Raw genomic sequence first — 22,502 nt, forward strand, 5'->3', positions numbered from 1 at the left:
TATAACGTAGTCGTTGTGAATTTGTTAGATTACTTGTTAGATGCTACTGCACTGTCGGAACTAGAAGCACAAGCATTGCGCTACACTCACATTAACATCTGCTAACCATGTGTATGTGACCAATAAAAATGGCTTTGATCTTTGCCGGTATTGCGCTAGAAATAATACAAATGTCTCGCTTTAAGAGGCAAAACGAGATGAAACTACTCAATATCGCCATCCGCCGGCCTTTGCGCTAGAATTGCAGAGAGAATCAACACACAAAAAAGTGGAAGCTATCCGAGCTAGATTAATTTCTCAAATAAAATAAAAATGCAAACATTTTAATTTCGTGTATAATTGATAACTCCCTTATGACATGTCTAAACAAGAAACATTTTATTCAGAGCACCCTACCCTTGAAATAATCTCACTAGGACCTTGTGGGAGCCAAGCAACTCAAAAACAAGCTAGGGAGGGAGTGTGTGTTCATTGTTCAGCTGAGGAATTGGAAGTGAAACTCACATGTAAACTGTCCACGAAAAAAATACCATTGCAAAGAATTGCACTGGATGGCTGGTTGCTGTACAGCTCTAAATTCTCTGTGGCGAGATTTTCGGCTGTCCACAGCAGTTAACGTCGATTTATGTGTTTTATCACCAGGTGGGTTGTAACTTCCTCGAATCATGCCCAGCTAACGTTAGCTAGCTAGCTAGCATGAAAGCTAGATAACTTGAGACATGGTTAACTATTTAACGTTAGCTAAACAAAAAATATATATTTGGCTAAACTGGCCAAGTATTTTCTCGTTGCTGTATACTTTGCACGAGCTCTTGAACCTAGTTTATTTATTCTGGCTAGGTAACGTTAATTCGATAGTAGACGTCAAAATTATGTTGATATGGGCCTTTCTCTTTTTACAGTGTGCAGAGATGGACATGGACCGTCAAAAGCGCCAGGAGGGCATTCAGAACGCCCTGGGATTCATACAGTGCGAAATAAACATTCCCCTGCAATTCCCACAATTTTTCAACTAAATTGTAGCCAGTTGCTCTCTTACTTGTCATTCATCCTATACCCTCAAACGGCCATACGGAACTAGTTCACTTGTATTGATAGGTTATCTTTTCCTCTGTGTCTTAGGTCTTCTTTGCCTTATCCAAAGCCTGAAGGCTATAAGGTAGGGATTAATGAATGCGATGACTGTCTTCTCTCTTGACCTTAGTCTAGGCATGTCTACACCCCCTATACTGTTCCAAAGAACATGTTGTCTGCTCACAGTCATGCAGCTTGCCCTTTTCAGAGATGTTCTCCATTTCGCATTTGGTCCATTATTGCCATGGGAAAAAAGTACCAAAACCAGCCATAATACTGATTAGACACATCCATGTCCTTTGTGGCTTTTCCTGTGTACTGTCTTTATCTCACGCCCATGCCATATTCCTCTCCTCTTCCCTGAATGTCCCTCCAGGGGTTTCTGACCCAGTTGGTGTGTAACTTGCTGGATGAGGGGAATGCAATGTTCAGGGAGGGTGAGTGGCAGCAGGCCATAAAGGACTTCAGTGAGGGTGTTAACGTGGCCCACTATGCCCAGGCTGAGTCTCTAGAAATTCCCTCCGCCCTGCTGGAGAGTCTGTATTTCAACAGGGCAGCAGCCTACCACAGCATGGTGAGTCAGAGTGGTGTGTCACCAGGATTATGCATCTTTGATCCACAATATGGATGACTGAATGAGGTTCACAATTCTGTATACAAAAGGTATGAAGTCATCTTTTACATATAATATTTAATAGCAATTGTGTTGGAAGCAAATGTGCTGTAGTGGGTAAATATTGAACCAATGGTGAATACCCATTGCAATCTCTCTATTTCAGTATTTCGTGTTGTTGCATCACATTGTTCTATTGCATCATGTGCAACATGTGTTTCAGCCTCATCATTGAAATGTTGCCAACAGTCAGACACTTCCTCAACATCCCCTTGAAGTTACAGAGCCTGTATCATCTATCATTACCCCATTCTCATTAGCCTGTATTAACCACTGTATGGCCTTAGTCTTTCACTCTGTGGCAGAACCCACACGTTACCTGTCATCTCTTTCTCTCCATCTCTCTCAGGGGGGGTATGAGCAGGGTGTGCAGGACTGTGACAGTGCGCTGGCGCTGTGCAAAGACAGTTGCAGGGCACTCTACAGGAAGGCTCTATGCCTGCGGGAGCTGGGCCGCTTCAGAGAGGCCTACAACTGCAGCACGGGCTGCCTGCTCACTACGCCTAACGTGAGTAACATTATGAATGACCCCTTCACATCAGAGGCTGATTTCTTGGAAGTAGAAAAGCATGCACACCTTTAAAAGGTTAAGTAGTATATTGTTTTTATCTATAAAATGTCTAGCACAACTAGCAACATTTCTTTTTACCACTTGACATATGTAATTTTGGATTCCTCATGATGATCCGCTAGTGGAGAAGGAGAGTTTAATTTCATACAAGTGGATTTGTTTCCACATTTCCTTCTCTCCTTCGAATACCTTTGATGTTTTTCAAAAGAATGTGAGAAGACGATGCGGCGAGGGGGAGACCTCACACCGTACTTTTGCAGTATCATGTAACTCAGAATAAGTGTTCGTGAAATTAATTTAATAAAAAGCGCATTTAAATGTTTAAAAAATATATATATGTTATCTTGTACTCTTCATAGGACAAACATGTGTATGAGTTGGCACAGGAGTTAGCTAACAAACTGGGCCTGAAGATACGCAAAGCCTACATTAGCACACAGGTGAGAATCCGTTTCCAAAGCAGAAGGTCTAGATTCAAACAGCATGGCAAATTACCTTCCATGATAAGTGGCTTGGATTCAATTGTTCTCAATCTGCCATTCTCTGATCAAATCTGCCATGAGCTGCTTATGCCCTGGTTTAAATCTCAATTTGGATTCATAACAATTGAAGTCATTAAGTTTGACATTTTCATTAGGTTGCCTCTTTATGGAGTTAGTATTTGTTTCCTTTGCAGGAGTCGGCCAAATCTGAGAAAAGTCATGGGAACTCAGCTCATTTTGCAGGAGAGGCAAGTGCAACAACTTTCACCATTACACTTTAAGGTTGCACTATGCAGAAATCGCTCCGCCATTTCATAGTTGCTGAAACTAATAGTTTGCCTAATTATAAGGTAATTATAAGCTAGTATAGTTTAGAGAATCATTGTACCATCTAAACCGCTCTGAAATATATTTTCCATAACCAAAAATATATTTTTCAGCTGTTTGAAGCTGGTGTACAAAAGCAAAAGTATAGACACAAAAACAAAACATAAGAATAGGAAGCATAGAAGGGAGCACATAGAAAATATCTATCGCCTTTTAGACTTGTTTTCAAGTAGAATGATACATCTATAACCACATTTCTATGTGAATTTAGTTGGGCTGCCCAAAAAGTTGCATAGATGTGGAATGTACTTTGGTTTACCTGTTGATTTATTGTCACTTAAACAGAAGCTGTTGTCTTTCTCTTTTCACCTCAAGATGTATGGCAGTGGTCTGGATTCCTTAAGTGACATCTCATCAGGTAGTAATTCTCCTGACCAGAAATTTTGAATTACCTATCTCATTGTAATGTAAAGACTATCGAAGAAGATTTGTCAAAAGTAGTAATAACAATTGAATAACTTCCAGAAAATTAATCTCACCTGTTCCCTCTCCCTGTCTTTCAGTTGGTATCTCCTGCAAGCCTCTATCCGCCGCTATCCCAGTTAGTGATGAATCCTCTCCCTCTGGTCCTCTGGTCTACTCCAAACTTCTGGGTAGCCCTGTCCAAGGCCCCCGGCGGCTGCCCATCTCTGTGCCTGAGTCGGAGAACCTGGGTGACAGTGAGCTGATGGGAGACGATCTAGACAGCCTGCTAGACTGTGTGAGTTTGTCTACTGGTCGACATAGTATTCTGATATAGCTTCCCTGAATCTGTCAATGCAACTTCTCATTCTCTCGTTCTCATTCAGATTCCCCCCCAACGTGCCTTTCCCATCATCCTCCCCAGCTCCGCTTGTGTTCCATTTCCCTCACGCCTGCCCGCCCCCTCGCCCCGGCTCCCCCCAGCCTTCTTCAACTCAGCCATCAGCCAGCTCAACTCTCTGGACACATTCCCAGGCATGGGTGGGGGGGATGCCCTGGGTGCTCTGAAATCTTTAGATGGCCTTGATGCACTAGACTCTCTAGATACTTTAAACAACCTGGACACCCTTTCAGGCCTTGGTGGTGGGGATGCCCCGGCTCCCACAACAGCACTCTATTCACTTGATGCCTTAGATGCCCTTGACAGTTTCTACCCACTTGGGGGTGCAATAGCAGCCAAACCAGTGGTGGTGGGGGGAGGGGGGCTGGACTCCCTCTCTGAGTTCAACCTGCCTGGTGAGTCGATTGAGGGTGGTAATGTCTTGTTAGCTTATAGCAATGTATACATGGTTCATTTTTCTTTTAATATTTAACCAAGGAAGGTATGAACCTAATGTAGGTGTTATAATTGATTGTTCTGTTTTTTTGTTCTCACACACTTAAGGTGCAAGAATCTCCCACAATGTTCTCTCTGCAACACGTTCGCCCAAGAAGTCCAACCACACAGTAAGCCATTTATTTCTGTCAGCAGAATTTGTTAGACTCCCTCCCGTACATTGTGTACATTTAAATTAAAACATTTATTATGCAACGTTTAGGTCACATAGAACTTTGTCGTTTACAGCGTCATGCTAGTTTTACCTTGACATATTAACCTAAATGAATTTCTATTACCATGGCGATGTAGGTGGTAAAGAATGGCCAGGTCTCCTCCAAGCTTTCTCAGCTGACCAAGAACCCCCTAGCAGCCACCCATGACTTCATGCAGGCCTGTGCCACGTGCTACAGCTGGATAGGTACAGTAGTGAACATGATAAACTCGCTCTCAGCTAGTGTCCCTCCCCCAGTTTACTTCTTAATGTAATTTAAAAAAACATTTTTTTGTTGTGTACCTTTTCTCCCCAATTGGTAGTTAGTCTTGTCCCAGTCCCGTACGGACTCAAGAGAGGCGAAGGTCGAGAACCATGCATCCTCCCAAACACAATCCCGCCAAGCCATGCTGCTTTTTGACTCACTGTTAGCTTAACCCGGAAGCCAACCGCACCAATGTGGCGGAGGAAACACCTCAGCTGGCGACCAAAGTCAGCGTGCATGCGCCCGGCCCGCCTCAAGGAGTTGCTAGAGCGCAATGGGACAAGGAAATCCTGACCAGCCAAAACATCTCCTAACCTAGACGATGCTGGGCCAATTGTGCGCCGCCACATGGGTCTTCCGGTTGCGGCCGGCTGCCACACAGCCTGGGATCGAACCTAGGTCTGTAGTGAAGCCTCTAGCACTGCGATGCAGTGCCTTAGACCGCTGCATCACTCGGGAGGCCCCCTACTTCTAACTAATAGGACTGACAGTTTCAAGGCATCATAGCTAAGGTTCACCTGTCTATTATTATGTCCCCCCTTAACTACCCCTTTCTCTGTCTCTCTCCCCCTCTTTACACCTTTACCCGTATATCCCTCTCTCCTCCCTCCCTTTCTCTGTCTCTCAGGTCCAGGGGTCCTGGACTACCAGCACCAGGCAGAATTGGCCCACCGTTGTAAGCGGGACATTCTTCTGTGCAGGATCAGGGCTGCAGAGCACCCTGTCTGGAACAGGGTGCGACCCCGCCCCACGCACAATTTTACTGGGCCGTTTGTGCTCTGCAAAGGTACGGAAAACAACAGTCACTGGTGTGGGAAAGAGGCTCTGTTTAGATTAAGATAATGTCTGTGTGTCATAGGTCAAATTACCCAGTTGTTTTAATCTGTGGAAAAAGGGTCCTAAAGGTTAGCGTTGGTCTGAGTTTGTATATGTTGTAATCTAAGTTCCTTCCCTCTGTGCAGAGGTGCTGGAGACTCAGAAGTGTAAGTATAGGGAGGGCTGTACGTTTGCCTACTGCCAGGAGGAGGTAGATGTGTGGACCCTGGAGAGGAAAGGAGCCCTGAACAGAGAGCTGTTGTTTGACCCGCAGAGCCCCAACAATGACAGGCTCAGCATCACATGCCTGCTGCAGCTCCACAACGGCATGTTCATGTACCTCTGTGAGGTAGGACACACACACACACACGTGTACCCTTACACAGACACACCTCCATATGTCCAAGCTTTACCAGTGAAACATGGTAGAGGGCTGCGAGTCCCGACAGAGATCGCTGCAGAGCGGTCGTCATTTTTCATGCTGCGGGCGGGGAGCGTGCAGTCAGACAGACGACTTTGGGATTAAAATATTTTTGTTTTCCCGCAGATTATTTGGAAATGGTCGTCTTTCTGCTTTGTATGCTAAAAGCACAATTTTCGCATTATTCACACACTGCTTCAACTTCAGTAGCATATCTCTCCTCTCCTAGTTGGGAGTGAGAGTTCAAGTGTGCCTAGTATGTGTGGTCTCATTGAAATAAAGTTGGCTGCCTACATGGGCGGAGAATCACGTGGCAGTTAACTTAAATATGATTAGACTGTAGCTTACTACAGTGTATAAATACATATTGATAATGGAAAGAAGTGGAGGCGCTCAACCAACGTGAGATGAGGTGCAATAAAAATGGGATGGAAAAAATCTGTCCCGCGCAGACCTCTAAAACAATGCTCCCCCCTACTTGTTGTCTCTGTTTACCTCAACTTTCCCCCTCACCCCCCCCCCCCTTCTCTCTCCTCAGGAGTGCTATGACAGTAAGCCCAGGATCATCAGTAAGCACAGTAAGGAGGTGCCATCCACCTGCTCCAACCCCTGCGCCCGACACCCATTCGACAAAAACAAGTGAGTCACATTTGCTCCCCTCACACACACACACACACACACACACACACACACACACACACACAAACCCTCACTCTTCCCCCCCTCTGCCCTGCAGGTGCCTGGTGCATGCGGTGAGGTCCAGCAGCGTGCACTACACTAAGATCCGCCCGCTGTACACCCAGTGCCAGTTGGACGTGTGCCGCCATGCCCAGCGCTACGGCTGCCAGCGAGAGGACAGCTGCTCCTTTGCCCACTCTGTCATAGAGCTCAAGTGCTGGAGGCTGCAGCAAGACTCTGGTACAGTCAGATTGATGCACACACACTCATGAACATTGTACTTGGTCTCAGACACAGAGAGACATATTTATTCCTGTCTAATAAATGTGAAAACATTTTTAAATGTAGAGGCCGATCTACAATAAAACATCTTTATTTGTAAATGTTCATTTCTATACTAAAAGTCAGGAAAATTTCAACAAAGTCCAGTAGGTGTCAGTAGACAATGCCGTTCAGACTTGTCATAGTTGATAAACACTGTTTGTAAATACGGTCTGTAAAAAGTGATGCCTAGGTTCAACTAGGCATCACTTTTCTGTGTATGTGCCTGTTCTTTAGGCATCACTCATGAAGAAATTGTTCAGGAATCCAAGCGACACTGGCATAAACAGGAGCAGATCACGCACAAACCCAAGGTATAATATCCCTGCTATGCCACATCTCATAATATGGTGAGACAACGGCTCCTGTGTAGTTTGTCTGATTCTCTACCTTTTGCCTCTCTGTTTTTGTCCCTGTGACTTGTTGACTATAAGCCGGTGTACATGCCACCACCATCTTCATCCTCAAGTGGTGGAGGTGGGGGAGGAGGCTATTGCTTGAACCTGAAGAGGAAGTTTGTTTGTGGTCAGTGCTGGAGGGACGGGCTGGTCAGCGAGCCGGACAAAGCGCTTAAGTACTGTGCAGCCAAGGCCAGGCACAGGTGAGGCTGCACTCTACCTAGCATCCCTAGCCAGATGGAGACCAATGCTTCACTGTAGTATGCAACAATTCTATATGACTGACCACTGTTATTCACTATTGTCTATCAAATCAAAGTTTATTTGTCACGTGCGCTGAATACAACCGGTGTTGACCTTACATTGAAATGCTTACTTACAGGCTCTAACCAATAGTGCAAAAAAGGTATTAGGTGAACAATAGGTAAGTAAAGAAATAAAACAACAGTAAAAAGACAGGCTATACACAGTAGCGAGGCTATAAAAGTAGGCGAGGCTACATACAGACACCAGTTAGTCAGGCTGATTGAGGTAGTATGTACATGTAGATATGGTTAAAGTGACTATGCATACATGATGAACAGAGAGTAGCAGTAGCGTAAAAGAGGGGTTGGTGGGTGGCGGGACACAATGCAGTAAGCCCAGTTAGCCAATGTGTGGGAGCACTGGTCAATGTATGGCCATTGTATATTAGATGTGTAGTCTGAGATATGTGTTTGGTTTTTTGAATGACAATAGAGACTGTTCATCTCGGGGACACAAACCAAGGTGTATGGAGCGTTTACAGCACAGCCCTATGTAATTTAGGATGGTATCTTTCTGGAAAGTCCACCATAACTCTTACATCTCTCTCCCTGTAGTTGGTCGAAGGAGCGTCGGGTGCTGTTGGTGAAGTTCTTCGAGGGAAAGAAGTGGGTGATGGTGCGGACGTTGCCTTTAGCCAAGACCTACCCCCAGCAGTATGACGTGTGTGCTGCCCCCTGCTACTTCTCATGCACGATCTGCTAGAAATGATTTTTGATAGACTCAACCAAGCATATTATCATTGCGTCTGTTTAACTTATAATGAACTATTATGTTAGTGTGCTCATGGGTAACGGTATATATTGGTCAGTTGAATTTAATACTTAATCATTGACACTGTGCAAACTTGTTTCCACAAACATCCTCGCAGTCTGTGCGTAACGGCATAACGTGTCCCCCTCAGATATGTGCCCATGTGGTGAAGCAGAAGAAGTGCCACTACATTGGGAACTGTGCCTTTGCCCACAGTGAAGAGGAGAAGCAAGTATGGACTTATATGAAGAACAATGGCTGTAAGTTTACACTATATTTTCATTATCCACTAAACCTTTTGTTCCACATTATCGCCTTTGTTTACTTTGATCTATGAGCAGGATTGGCTCAGATGCCTATTATACCCACCAGTACACATCAAATTTTATTGGTCACATACACATGGTTAGCAGATGTTAATGCGAGGTTAGCAAAATGCTTGTGCCTCGAGTTCCGACAATGCAGTAATATCTAACAAGTAATCTAACAAATTCACAACAATTACCTTATACACACAAATGTAAAGGGATGAATAGAATATATACATATAAATGTGATGGCAGTGCGCCATAGGCAAGATGCAGTAGATGGTATAGAATATAGTATATACATATGAGATGAGTAATGTAGGATATGTAAATATTAAAGTGATTAGTGATACCTTTAAGTCCATTTATTAAAGTGGCTAGAGATTTGAGTCTGTATGTTGGCAGCAGCCTCTGTTAGTGATAGCTGTTTAACAGTCTGATGGCCTTGAGATTGAAAAACAGCTTCTGTCTCTCAGTCCCTGCTTTGATGCACATGTACTGACCTCCCCTTCTGGATGATAGCGGGGTGAACAGGCAGTGGCTCGGGTGGTTGTTGTCCTTGATGATCTTTTTGGCCTTCCTGTGACATCGGGTGCTATAGGTGTCCTGGAGGGCAGGTAGTTTGCCCCCGGCGTTTAGCAGACCTCACTACCCTCTGGGGAGCCTTGCAGTTGAGAGTGGAGCAGTTGCCGTACCAGGTGGTGATACAGCCAGACAGGATGCTCTCGATTGTGCATCTCAAATCAAATTTATTTGTCACATACACATGGTTAGCAGATGTTAATGCGAGTGTAGTGAAATGCTTGTGCTTCTAGTTCCGACAATGCAGTCGGAACTAGACTGTAAAAGTTTGTGAGTGTTTTAGATGACAAACCAAATTTCTTCAGCCTCCTGATGTTGAAGAGGCGCTGTTGCGCCTTCTTCACCACGCTGTCTGTGTGGGTGGACCATTTCAGTTTGTCTGTGATGTGTACGCTGAGGAACTTAAAACTTCCCACCTTCTCCACTACTGTCACGTCGAGGTGGATAAGGGGGTGCTCCCTCTGCTGTTTCCTGAAGTCCCTCACCTCCTCCCTGTAGGCCGTCTCTTCATTGTTGGTTATCAAGCCTACCACTGTAGTGTCGTCTGCAAACTTGATGAATGAGTTGGATGCGTGCATGGCCACGCAGTTATGGAACAGGGAGTACAGGAGAGGGCTGAGAACGCACCCTTGTGGGGCCCCAGTGTTGAGGATCAGCGCGATGGAGATGTTATTTCCTACCTTCACCACCTGGGGGCGGCCCGTCAGGAAGTCCAGGACCCAGTTGCACAGGGCGGGGTCGAGACCCAGGGTCTCAAGCTTGATGAGTTTGGAGGGTACTATGGTGTTAAATGCTGAGCTGTAGTCAATGAACAGCATTCTTACATAGGTATTCTTCTTGTCCAGATAGGATAGGGCAGTGTGATGGCGATTGCATCGTCAGTGGACCTATTGGGGCGGTAAGCAAATTTGAGTGGGTCTAGGGTATCAGGTAGGGTGGAGGTGATATGATCCTTGACTAGTCTCTCAAAGCACTTCATGATGACAGAAGTGAGTGCAATGGGGCGATAGTAATTTAGTTCAGTTACTTTAGCTTTCTTGGGAACAGGAACAATGGTGGCCATCTTTAAGCATGTGGGGACAGCAGACTGTGATGGGAATTGATTGAAAATGTCCGTAAACACACCAGCCAGCTGGTCTGCGCATGCTCTGATGGATGCCGTCTGGGCCGGCAGCCTTGCGAGGGTTAACAAGTTTAAAATGTTTTACTCACATTGGCCACGGAAAAGGAGAGCCGCAGGCTTTGGTAGCGAGCCGTGTCAGTGGCACTGTATTGTCCTCAAAGCGAGCAAAGAAGTTGTTTAATTTGTCTGGGAGAACGACGAAGATCTTCGCAACGGGGCTGGTTTTCTTTTTGTAACCCGGGATTGACTGTAGACCCTGCCACATACGTCTTGTGTTTGAGCTGTTGAATTGCGACTATACTTTGCCTCTATACTGATGCTTTGCTTGTGTGATTGCTTTGTGGAGGGAATAGCTGCACTGTTTGTATTCGGTCATGTTTCCAGTGTCCTTGCCATGATTAAAAGAGGTGGTTCCCGCTTTCAGTTTTGTGCGAATGCTAGCATCAATCCACGGTTTCTGGTCGGGAAAGGTTTTAATAGTCACAGTGGGTACGACATCTCCGATGCACTCGCTAATAAACACGCTCATCGAGGCAGCGTATACATCAATGTATACACATTAATATTGTTACTTACGTTCCTCTTTGAACCTGTTCCTGAAGTGAAGGATATGCAGCAGATGTACGACATGTGGCTTACAATGACGAATCAAAACCATCCGCCGGATGACACCCTGATCACCCAACCCGTAGAGGAGAAGCAAATTGTCATGCCAACCGACTATGCCGAGCCAATGGTGAGTAAAGACACTTACTCACAAAACCTGTTTGTTGGATGTAGAACGCAAACAATACATTCACCTTTCTCATTTGTAAAAGCTATCTACCACTATCAAGAAGGACTGCATTTTGATAGTGTGCATGCATCTTCATGCAATGTGTGCGTATGTCAGTGTGTATGAATGCGTAACGTACTATGAAAACAGTTTTACTGTGCGTGTGTATTCTAGAGCGGCTTCCACTGTCGTCTGTGTGGGAGGCATAGTAACAGCGAGCGCCAGTGGCAGCAGCACATCTCCTCAGAGAAACACAAGGACCGTGTATTCAGCTGCGAGGGAGAGGACGAGAGCCTCACCTGGACATACCGCTTCCCCGGACTCCGTCTCGCCCTTTGTCCCAGGTAACACTCGCCCAGAGTCACAGTACTGGGTCTCAATACTGTAGTCCCTTTCTCATTACCCATCAAGAGGTGCTCTGTATATGCACACAGAAAACATTTACATTTACATTTACATTTAAGTCATTTAGCAGACGCTCTTATCCAGAGCGACTTACAAATTGGTGCATTCACCTTATGACATCCAGTGGAGCAGCCACTTTACAATAGTGCATCTAAATCTTTTAAGGGGGGGGTGAGAAGGATTACTTTATCCTATCCTAGGTATTCCTTAAAGAGGTGGGGTTTCAGGTGTCTCCGGAAGGTGGTGATTGACTCCGCTGTCCTGGCGTCGTGAGGGAGTTTGTTCCACCATTGGGGGGCCAGAGCAGCGAACAGTTTTGACTGGGCTGAGCGGGAACTGTACTTCCTCAGTGGTAGGGAGGCGAGCAGGCCAGAGGTGGATGAACGCAGTGCCCTTGTTTGGGTGTAGGGCCTGATCAGAGCCTGGAGGTACTGAGGTGCCGTTCCCCTCACAGCTCCGTAGGCAAGCACCATGGTCTTGTAGCGGATGCGAGCTTCAACTGGAAGCCAGTGGAGAGAGCGGAGGAGCGGGGTGACGTGAGAGAACTTGGGAAGGTTGAACACCAGACGGGCTGCGGCGTTCTGGATGAGTTGTAGGGGTTTAATGGCACAGGCAGGGAGCCCAGCCAACAGCAAGTTGCAGTAATCCAGACGGGAGATGACAAGTGCCTGGATTAGGACCTGCGCCGCTTCCTGTGTGAGGCAGGGTCGTACTCTGCGGATGTTGTAGAGCATGAACCTACAGGAACGGGCCACCGCCTTGATGTTAGTTGAGAACGACAGGGTGTTGTCCAGGATCACGCCAAGGTTCTTAGCGCTCTGGGAGGAGGACACAGTGGAGTTGTCAACCGTGATGGCGAGATCATGGAACGGGCAGTCCTTCCCGGGAGGAAGAGCAGCTCCGTCTTGCCGAGGTTCAGCTTGAGGTGGTGATCCGTCATCCACACTGATATGTCTGCCAGACATGCAGAGATGCGATTCGCCACCTGGTCATCAGAAGGGGAAAGGAGAAGATTAACTGTGTGTCGTCTGCATAGCAATGATAGGAGAGACCATGTGAGGTTATGACAGAGCCAAGTGACTTGGTGTATAGCGAGAATAGGAGAGGGCCTAGAACAGAGCCCTGGGGGACACCAGTGGTGAGAGCACGTGGTGAGGAGACGGATTCTCGCCACGCCACCTGATAGGAGCGACCTGTCAGGTAGGACGCAATCAAGCGTGGGCCGCGCCGGAGATGCCCAACTCGGAGAGGGTGGAGAGGAGGATCTGATGGTTCACAGTATCGAAGGCAGCCGATAGGTCTAGAAGGATGAGAGCAGAGGAGAGAGTTAGCTTTAGCAGTGCGGAGCGCCTCCGTGATACAGAGAAGAGCAGTCTCAGTTGAATGACTAGTCTTGAAACCTGACTGATTTGGGTCAAGAAGGTCATTCTGAGAGAGATAGCGGGAGAGCTGGCCAAGGACGGCACGTTCAAGAGTTTTGGAGAGAAAAGAAAGAAGGGATACTGGTCTGTAGTTGTTGACATCGGAGGGATCGAGTGTAGGTTTTTCAGAAGGGGTGCAACTCTCGCTCTCTTGAAGACGGAAGGGACGTAGCCAGCGGTCAGGGATGAGTTGATGAGCGAGGTGAGGTAAGGGAGAAGGTCTCCGGAAATGGTCTGGAGAAGAGAGGAGGGGATAGGGTCAAGCGGGCAGGTTGTTGGGCGGCCGGCCGTCACAAGACGCGAGATTTCATCTGGAGAGAGAGGGGAGAAAGAGGTTAGAGCACAGGGTAGGGCAGTGTGAGCAGAACCAGCGGTGTCGTTTGACTTAGCAAACAAGGATCGGATGTCGTCGACCTTCTTTTCAAAATGGTTGATGAAGTCATCTGCAGAGAGGGAGGAGGGGGGGAGGAGGATTCAGGAGGGAGGAGAAGGTGGCAAAGAGCTTCCTAGGGTTAGAGGCAGATGCTTGGAATTTAGAGTGGTAGAAAGTGGCTTTAGCAGCAGCGACAGAAGAGGAAAATGTAGAGAGGAGGGAGTGAAAGGATGCCAGGTCTGCAGGGAGGCGAGTTTTCCTCCATTTCCGCTCGGCTGCCCGGAGCCCTGTTCTGTGAGCTCGCAATGAGTCGTCGAGCCACGGAGCGGGAGGGGAGGACCGAGCCGGCCTGGAGGATAGGGGACATAGAGAGTCAAAGGATGCAGAAAGGGAGGAGAGGAGGGTTGAGGAGGCAGAATCAGGAGATAGGTTGGAGAAGGTTTGAGCAGAGGGAAGAGATGATAGGATGGAAGAGGAGAGAGTAGCGGGGGAGAGAGAGCGAAGGTTGGGACGGCGCGATACCATCCGAGTAGGGGCAGTGTGGGAAGTGTTGGATGAGAGCGAGAGGGAAAAGGATACAAGGTAGTGGTCGGAGACTTGGAGGGGAGTTGCAATGAGGTTAGTGGAAGAACAGCATCTAGTAAAGATGAGGTCGAGCGTATTGCCTGCCTTGTGAGTAGGGGGGGAAGGTGAGAGGGAGAGGTCAAAAGAGGAGAGGAGTGGAAAGAAGGAGGCAGAGAGGAATGAGTCAAAGGTAGACGTGGGGAGGTTAAAACACCTGGGATATGGCAGGGTTCACTTGGTATGGCAGGGTTCACTTACCACACCCTTATCCTATTTGTTCCTGTAAGATTTTATCGGTGTACAGTGATTCACATATGTATAATATAGATCAATGTGATTGACAGGCTGGAGAGTGGCTGTCCTGAGGGGGTGAGCTGTGACTACGCCCACAGTGTTGAGGAGCTGGTGGAATGGCAGGAGAGGCGAGAATTCCTGCGGCGGAAGCTGGCCAAGGCCCGTAAAGACATGCTCATCAGGCCAGACGAGTTTGACTTTGGGAAGTACAACTTTCTCTTGCAGGACTGAAGCCCCTGTCCCCTATGTGAGACACTTGCACCTGTAAATAGACAGCAGTCATCTGTTTTGTTGAAAACCCTGGGGTGTATTTTCTTTATTAGTTAACAGTTAATACAGTTTATACCTGTTTGAGCTGGTTAGGACTGCAAGTGCCTTATTTGTCCAATATTTTCAAAAGGGCTTAGCAAATGAGATCTTGGGTCCGAATTGAGTGGGGGAAAAAGTAATTTAGCACTGCCATTTAACAAAACAGTACTGACCAAATATCTCTATTAATAGTCTGTTTAATCTATATATGTCTTTTTGGGGGATATTAAGAATTAATTTATGCTTCTGTTCTGTACAACCCTCAAACTTTCACAACTGTTCTTCCATCAAATGAAAACCGATTTTGCTGGAAGGCAAACGTTATTCACTTTCACTTTATTAATGTGTCTTATGCCAATTTAAAGATGCAATGTTTAACTTTTTGGGTGACCTGAGAAAATTCACATAGAAATGTTAGTTTCTATGTGGTCATTCTCATTGAAAGATCTGTTCTATGTGTCCTATTTCTATGCTTAATGTTCTTAAGTTTAATTTTTGATTCTTTTGTTTTTGTACACCAGCTTCAAACAGCTGAAAATACTATATTTTTGGTTATTGGAAAGATATTTCACAACAATTTAGATGGTACAATGATTCTCTACATTGCTTGCTTTGTCACCAACTTAAATTAGGCAAAGTATTAGAAGTTTAGCAACCAGGAAACGGTGAGTGATTTCTGCATATTGCATCTTAAAAAAATTTGCTGCTGCCATTGTAGACAGACAAAACGTTACAGAATATGATCACACTAATACAGGGGTACTGCAGGGTGTTCATGGAAATATAAAAATATTATTTTATTTCAATGTTTTTATCAATATTGCTAGCAGCAAGTTTCAATTAATTTTTAAATTAGACATACAATATAAAAGAGGATAATATCTTATTTCTAATGATGTCAACTTTATTTCTCAACTCCTAATATTGAGAAAAGGACACTCAATTGGAGCTAATTGCACTCACCGGACAGTGTTTCTCCTATATTGTTGCCACTGCTCCAAAAAATATGATTCAACATTTTCGGGCTGGTTAAACATTTTCAGTGTAAACATAAACAACTAAATCAGATATAAAGTATGTAGAAAATATATAATGAAGCTATATATCTTAAATAAGATTCAATTCTCAAATTCAAAACATTTTATGGAATTTGATTTGAATTCACTCCAATAGCATAAGAACATGTACGGTAAGCCATGGCAAAATGTGTAGAATTTCAGAAAATTTGCTTTAAAACTGCAGATTTTCTGTGTGGTCCAGCGGCACGCGTATATGCCGGAGTTGGCGTGGGTTTGAAACCGGCCCACTGCCCTTTGAATCACCCCATCTTCCCTGTCTTTCACATTGTACTCTCTTCAATAAAGCAAACATTACAAAAGGAATGGGACTGCCACACTCCTTCAAAAAAAAAGAGACTTCGACTTAATTTTCTCTCACCCGATGATAAAATGTGTGGAATTGCAGGAAACTAGCTTTAAAACAGTAACATTTTCTCTCCGCCTCATGACAAACAAAAATTAAAACATTTGTCTTTGCGGCCAAGAGGAGGGTGTCTACAATTAGCGGTCGGACTCTACCACGTCTACCACTACTACTGGCTAAATAGATTGAGGATGCTAACTAAGGCCTAACCTGTGGGTATATAATTGACCCATAATTTAATATCCAATACAAGAGAGATTGGAAGTTCCTCAAATGTGCCTGTAGTAGTAGTTCCTATCTAGCGTATAGACTCAATCTTTTCTTCAGCACACCATGAGTATCTGCCCAGTAAATTTGAAGATGTCAATAAATGTATCTCCACATGTATAGTCCTGCACATTAATACATTATATCAATGTTGGCAAACAATAAGTAATAACATGGTAGTTAAACCTAGTAAAATATCATATTGATTTCTATACCTTAGTTATTTTTGACCAAATCATACTTTGTATTGTTGGGTTCAGAGTATGCTTCTGGGTGTGTCATTCCTGTTTTGCAAGGGCGGTGGCCTAAAAGCTAAGACTGTAATTCTAAATAAGGAGAGAGAAGAATACATAATTCAGAGTTGTGCAGATGAGAGCATTTAGCCCTAAAAGCTGAAAGAGGCAGTGAAGCATACCTAGTCTCAGAGCATTTTGTCTTATTCTGTATGTAAATCCGAGACACGTCATTTAGTATGATATGTTACGTTTCGTATGGTATGTGTTCATTTGGGGATTTCCATCACCTGTACAATATGTTACGAATTAGCAAAACGTATGGTATGTTACAAATTCTAGCTAGGTGTCTGTTAGCTAGGCTCGGGGTTAGAGTTTAGGAGGTAGGCTAAGTAGCTAAAAAGTAGTTCAGAAGTTGCTGAAGTTGTCCATGATGCTAGACATTCATGTTATACGCCAACCCATCCACCTTACTTTAGTTTTTGTCTTAAGTAACCATCTGTTTTATGTAACCATACCAAACGTAACATACTAATTTGAGTGTCCCAGATATACGTTTACTATGTTACGTCTAGTCTATGAGACCAGGCTGGGTGAGGGGTTAACATGCACACTTTTTGGGGGGGGGTTCTCTTGAAATATTGAAAAGTTCTGTATACATCACTGGTAATTGTGTTAGTTCATAAGCTTTGCACATGGGAAGTGTGTTTAATACCAGCTTTAGCTAGTATAGAGAGGTAATGGATACTCTCGGAATGAACCAAATGGAAGGTTTAAGTTTGTTACTAAATACTATTATTTCAATTACAATTATTATGGCTATAACTATAATCTATAGAGTGGTATGTTTTCTACCCTGCAAACAAAGTCAGTGAGCTGGATCCTGTTGATTTGCCATAGGCCAGTTTTTTCCAATCTCTGAACGTTTTGGTTTTTGCCCTGACACTACACAGCTGATTACAATGATCAAAGCTGGATGATTAGCTGATTATTTGAATCAGCTGTGTAGTGCTAGGGCAAAAACCAAAACGTGCACCTCTTAGGGTCCCGAGGACCAAGTTTGGGAAACTGCCATAGGTTTTGTCCTGGATTAAATAATTATAATCGAGGAGTGAATCACATTGACCTTCATCACATCCATCTATGTCATTGAACTGACTGCACCACAATATATCTGCCTATGTGGTTTGTCAAATACTTTTTTTCAGGCAGTTTAATCCTTGCTGGCTGGAAACAGTTATTGAAACTGAAGTGCCCCCTCTCAAAGCCATCAAAATGAAAGTGCACCCTTGTCAAACACTATTCACACTGCTCTTGTGACCACACTATATTTTATTGTAGCTGCCATACTGATTGAACAGATGGTTAGAGACTGCAGTGTTTGTGCATTTAATTTCCAACATCATGGAACCTGAGAAAACAAAAATGAATTGTTTGAGCTATTGACCAAATCTGACATGTTAAATAAAACTATTTTTGAGAGGTAATAGATCCATGATCCTTTTTTTTACTGTTGACAATTATTTTGTTACTTATTCTAATTTATTAGACAACTATAACACTGACTACGTTCTGTTATCAAAGGACACTTTATATATATATTGTGTAAAAATCTGTGTTCTAGTTAGTGTGGTTCAAGTCATTGAGGTTCAAGCGGAGGGTAAATGATTTCCACCTTCAGATCTTCATTATGTGCTGTTTAGTGTCCCGATTGCTTGCGAGTGCGTGATGAGATGGGGGGTTTCGCACCTTTGTGGTCGAAAACACAGGCTCCCAACTTGTAATTGGCTGATGGGTATGATTGACAGCCTATACAGCAAACTGAAACTCTGGATAAATTGAACGATTAGTATCGTTGGTCTTTCACAGAGTACGTTCTATATTCATAATGCTAGTAGGCATGCATACTGAACTCAGTAACTTGCCCGCACATTGCATCCTCGTGACATGATTAGAAGTTCTTGCAAAGTGTATATCAGACAAAGCAATTTAAGTTTTGTTCCTGAAGTCAAAGCCCTGATGAGTTTCCATTGACACCGGTAATAGAAATCGGTGTGAATTTGTTATACCCTTGCTATTCTCTTCAACACATTTGTGACGGATAGACACATTTATCTAGATAGAGGGTAACTTCATACCAGTGACGTTAGCTACATTCATACGTTCATAATGTTTTGACAGTCAAATTTCAATAGCGTCCTGCAACTTCCTTGTGTTGCTAGCTGAATGGACTGATGCAATGTCATTGAAATATAAACTTTGCAGCATGTGCAACATCTTCAATTACTTACACTTTAGTTACTGGCTGCCTGGGTTTGTTATCAAACTTGTCAATGTACTATTTCACAAAACAAACATTACATTTTCATGTCTTGACAAACTGCTTTGGATATTTTGATACTGTAACACACTTGCTGCCAGCAAATATCACTTTGCATATTATGAAGTGATAGGTTTCACATACACATGTTCACTTGCAAGCTCTTCCTCAACAATGCTGTATTCAATATCAAAGAAAATAGAAAATCCAGAATAAAATCTTTCATTCTTTCACAGTGTATGGTGTTCAAAATGACATTCATTTGCATGCTCCCATGATAGAGTTCATATCAGACTTGCTTACATACTCACAAACAGTCTACAGATCAGAGCTCTCATCCCAGGCATCAGTGTTTTGTGCCACATGAATTTGGCATGCCATTGGTGATTCACAGTGACCATCTCGTAATCATTTTGCTCTCTGTGTTTACAAATAGCTTGTTCTTTCCATAAATCTAACAGCAAGTACCAGTGACACGCTCAATTCAGAAGTGGTCCGATGAAGCAAATTCTTAACTACAGGACTGTTTTGCTAGCACAGAGTGGAAAACAGTGCCTTGTATTCATACCCCTTGACTTATTCCACATTTAGTGTTACAGCCTGAATTCAAAATGGATTAAAGAAATAAATGTCTCACACATCTACACACAATACCCCCATAGTGACAAAGTGAAAACATGTTTTTAGAAATGTTTGCAAATGTATTGATAATAAATACAGAACTCTCTCTTACATAAGTAATTACATGTTAGAATCACCTTTGGCAGCAATTACAGCTGTGAGTCTTTCTGGCTAAGTCTCTAAAAGCTTTGCACATCTTGGGCCTCATTTATCAATATTGCGTAGAAACTATTCGAAAATACTACTTACGAGCGGAATTTAGAATGTTTGTGCACATATAAAACGTGTGATTTAACAAACAATCCTACCAGTGTCATATTCACACCAGTAAGAGAGAACCAGTGCTTGTGCACGACCTTGGCTATTTGCATTTTGAAACGCCCCTCATTAACCATATGGTCAAAATCATCCCAAAAATATAAACGCATCATGCAACAATTTCAAAGATTATACTGAGTTACAGTTCATATAAGGAAATCAGTCAATTGAAATAAATAAATTAGGCCCTAATCTATAGATTTCACATGACTGGGAATACAGATATGCATCTATGGGTCACAGATACCTTAAAAAGGGGAGAGGATCAGAAAACCAGTCCGTATCTGGTGTGACCACCAGATCCTTGCGACATGGGGCCATGCATTATCGTGCTGAAACATGAGGTGATGGAGGCGGATGAATGGCACGACATTGGGCCTAAGGATCTTGTCACTGTATCTCTGTGCATTCAAATTACCATTGATAAAATGTAATTGTGTTCGTTGTCTGATAGCTTATGTCTGCCCATACCATAACCCCGCCACCATTGGGCAATCTGTTCACAACGTTGACATCAGCAAACTTGTCGCCCACACGACGCCATACATGCTGTCTGCCATCTGCCCAGTACAGTTGAAACTGGGATTTATCCGTGAAAAGCACACTTCTCCAGTGGCCATGGAAGATGAGCATTTACCCACATTTACGATACCAAACTGCAGTCAGGTCAAGACCCTGATGAGGACGATGAGCATGCAGATAAGCTTCCCTGAGACGGTTTCTGACAGTTTGTGCAGAAATTCTTTGGTTGTGCAAACTCACAATTTCATCAGCTGTCCGGATGGCTGGTCTCAGACGATCCCTCAGGTGAAGAAGCCGGATGTGAAGGTCCTGGGTTACGTGTGGTGTGCGGTTGTGAGGCCGGTTTGACGTACTGCCAAATTCTTCAAAATGACGTTGGAGGCGGCTTATGGTAGAGAAATTAACATTAAATTCTCTGGCAACAGCTCTGGTGGACATTCTTGCAGTCAGCATGCAAATTGAACGCTCCCTCAACTTGCAACATCTGTGGCATTGTGATGTGTGACAAAACTGCACATTTTAGAGTTGCCTTTTATTGTCTCGAGCACAAGGTGCACCTTTGTAATGATCATGCTGTTTAATTAGCTTCTTGATATGCCACAGCTGTCAGGTGGATGGATTTTCTTGGCTAAGGAGAAACGCTCACTAACATGGTTGCAAACAAATTTGTGCACAAAATTTGAGAGAAATAAGCTTTTTGTGCTTATGGAACATTTCTGGGATCTTTTATTTCAGCTCATTAAACATGGGACCAACACTTTACATGTTGCGTTAATATTTTGGTTCGGTATACAATGCCGTACCATGAAATACAACGGCGCAACCAAAAACAGCTAAGGAAATAAGACTGAAATAGAGCTGCTGGTGTCAGAGATTGATTGAAATTTGGCTTGTTCAGTTGAGGCTTGATCAGTAAAAATTAAAACATCCCGTGGCAAGAAAAAGTATGCGAACCCTTTGGAATTACCTGGATTTCTGCATAAATTGGTAATCAAATTTGATCTGATCTTCATCTAAGTCACAATAATTGACAAACATAGTGTGCTTAAAGTAATAACACACAAAGTATTGTTTTTTTTCTTGTCCTATATTGAATACATCATTTAAACATTCACAGTGTAGGTTGGAAAAAGTATGTGAACCCCTAGGTTAATGACTTCTCAAAAGCTAATTGGAGTCAAGAGTTGGCTAACCTGGATTCCAATCAATGGTTAGAGCTGCCTTGCCCTATAAAAAACACTCCCAAAATTTGAGTTTGCTATTCACAAGAAGCATTGCCTGATGTGAACCATGCCTCGAACAAAAGAGATCTCAGAAGACCTAAGATTAAGAATTGTTGACTTGCATAAAGCTGGAAAGGATTACAAAAGTATCTCTAAAAGCCTTGATGTTCATCAGTCCAAAGTAAGACAAATTGTCTATATATGGAGAAAGTTCAGCACTGTTACTACTCTCCTATGAGTGGCTGTCCTGCAAAGATGGCTGCAGGAGCACCACGCAGAATGCTCAATGAGCTTAAGAAGAATCCTAGAGTGTCAGCTAAAGAAATCTCTGGAACATGCTAACATATCTGTTGACGAGTTTACGATACGTAAAACCCTAAACAAGAATGGTGTTCATGGGAGGACACTACGGAAGAAGCCCCTGCTGTCCAAAAAACATTGCTACACGTCTGAAGTTTGCAAAAGTGCACCTGGATGTTCCACAGTGCTACTGGCAAAATGTTCTGTGACCAGATGAAACTACAGTTGAGTTGTTTGGAAGGAACACACAACACTATGTGTGGAGAAAAAACCTCAACCCAACTGTGAAAGTATGGTGGAGGGAGCATCATGGTTTGGGGCTACTTTGCTGCCTCAGGGCCTGGGCAGCTTTCTATCATCGACGGAAAAACGAATTCCCAAGTTTATCAAGACATTTTGCAGGAGAATGTTAGGCTATCTGTCTGCCAATTGAAGCTCAACAGAAGTTGGGTGATGCAACAGCACAACGACCCAAAACACAGAAGTAAAT

General features: G+C 43.9%; 1 protein-coding gene across 1 annotated transcript; it reads left to right on the forward strand.

Moving 5' to 3' along the window:
* The first annotated feature begins 443 nt into the window (after positions 1-443).
* Positions 444-18,195, forward strand: LOC115104271 (zinc finger CCCH domain-containing protein 7B-like). Its single transcript, XM_029625632.2, has 23 exons — positions 444-642; positions 903-970; positions 1,123-1,159; positions 1,451-1,648; positions 2,097-2,255; positions 2,678-2,758; positions 2,995-3,048; positions 3,503-3,545; positions 3,691-3,887; positions 3,976-4,384; positions 4,533-4,594; positions 4,776-4,884; positions 5,571-5,729; positions 5,905-6,107; positions 6,718-6,818; positions 6,916-7,097; positions 7,416-7,492; positions 7,613-7,779; positions 8,437-8,542; positions 8,784-8,892; positions 11,248-11,381; positions 11,595-11,764; positions 14,528-18,195. The coding sequence occupies exons 2-23, from the start codon at positions 912-914 to the stop codon at positions 14,706-14,708; spliced, it is 2,997 nt and encodes a 998-aa protein (XP_029481492.2). The 5' UTR covers positions 444-642; positions 903-911; the 3' UTR covers positions 14,709-18,195.
* The last annotated feature ends 4,307 nt before the right edge of the window (positions 18,196-22,502 follow it).

This window comes from Oncorhynchus nerka, linkage group LG21, assembly GCF_034236695.1.
Source record: "Oncorhynchus nerka isolate Pitt River linkage group LG21, Oner_Uvic_2.0, whole genome shotgun sequence".
NCBI lineage: Eukaryota > Metazoa > Chordata > Actinopteri > Salmoniformes > Salmonidae > Oncorhynchus > Oncorhynchus nerka.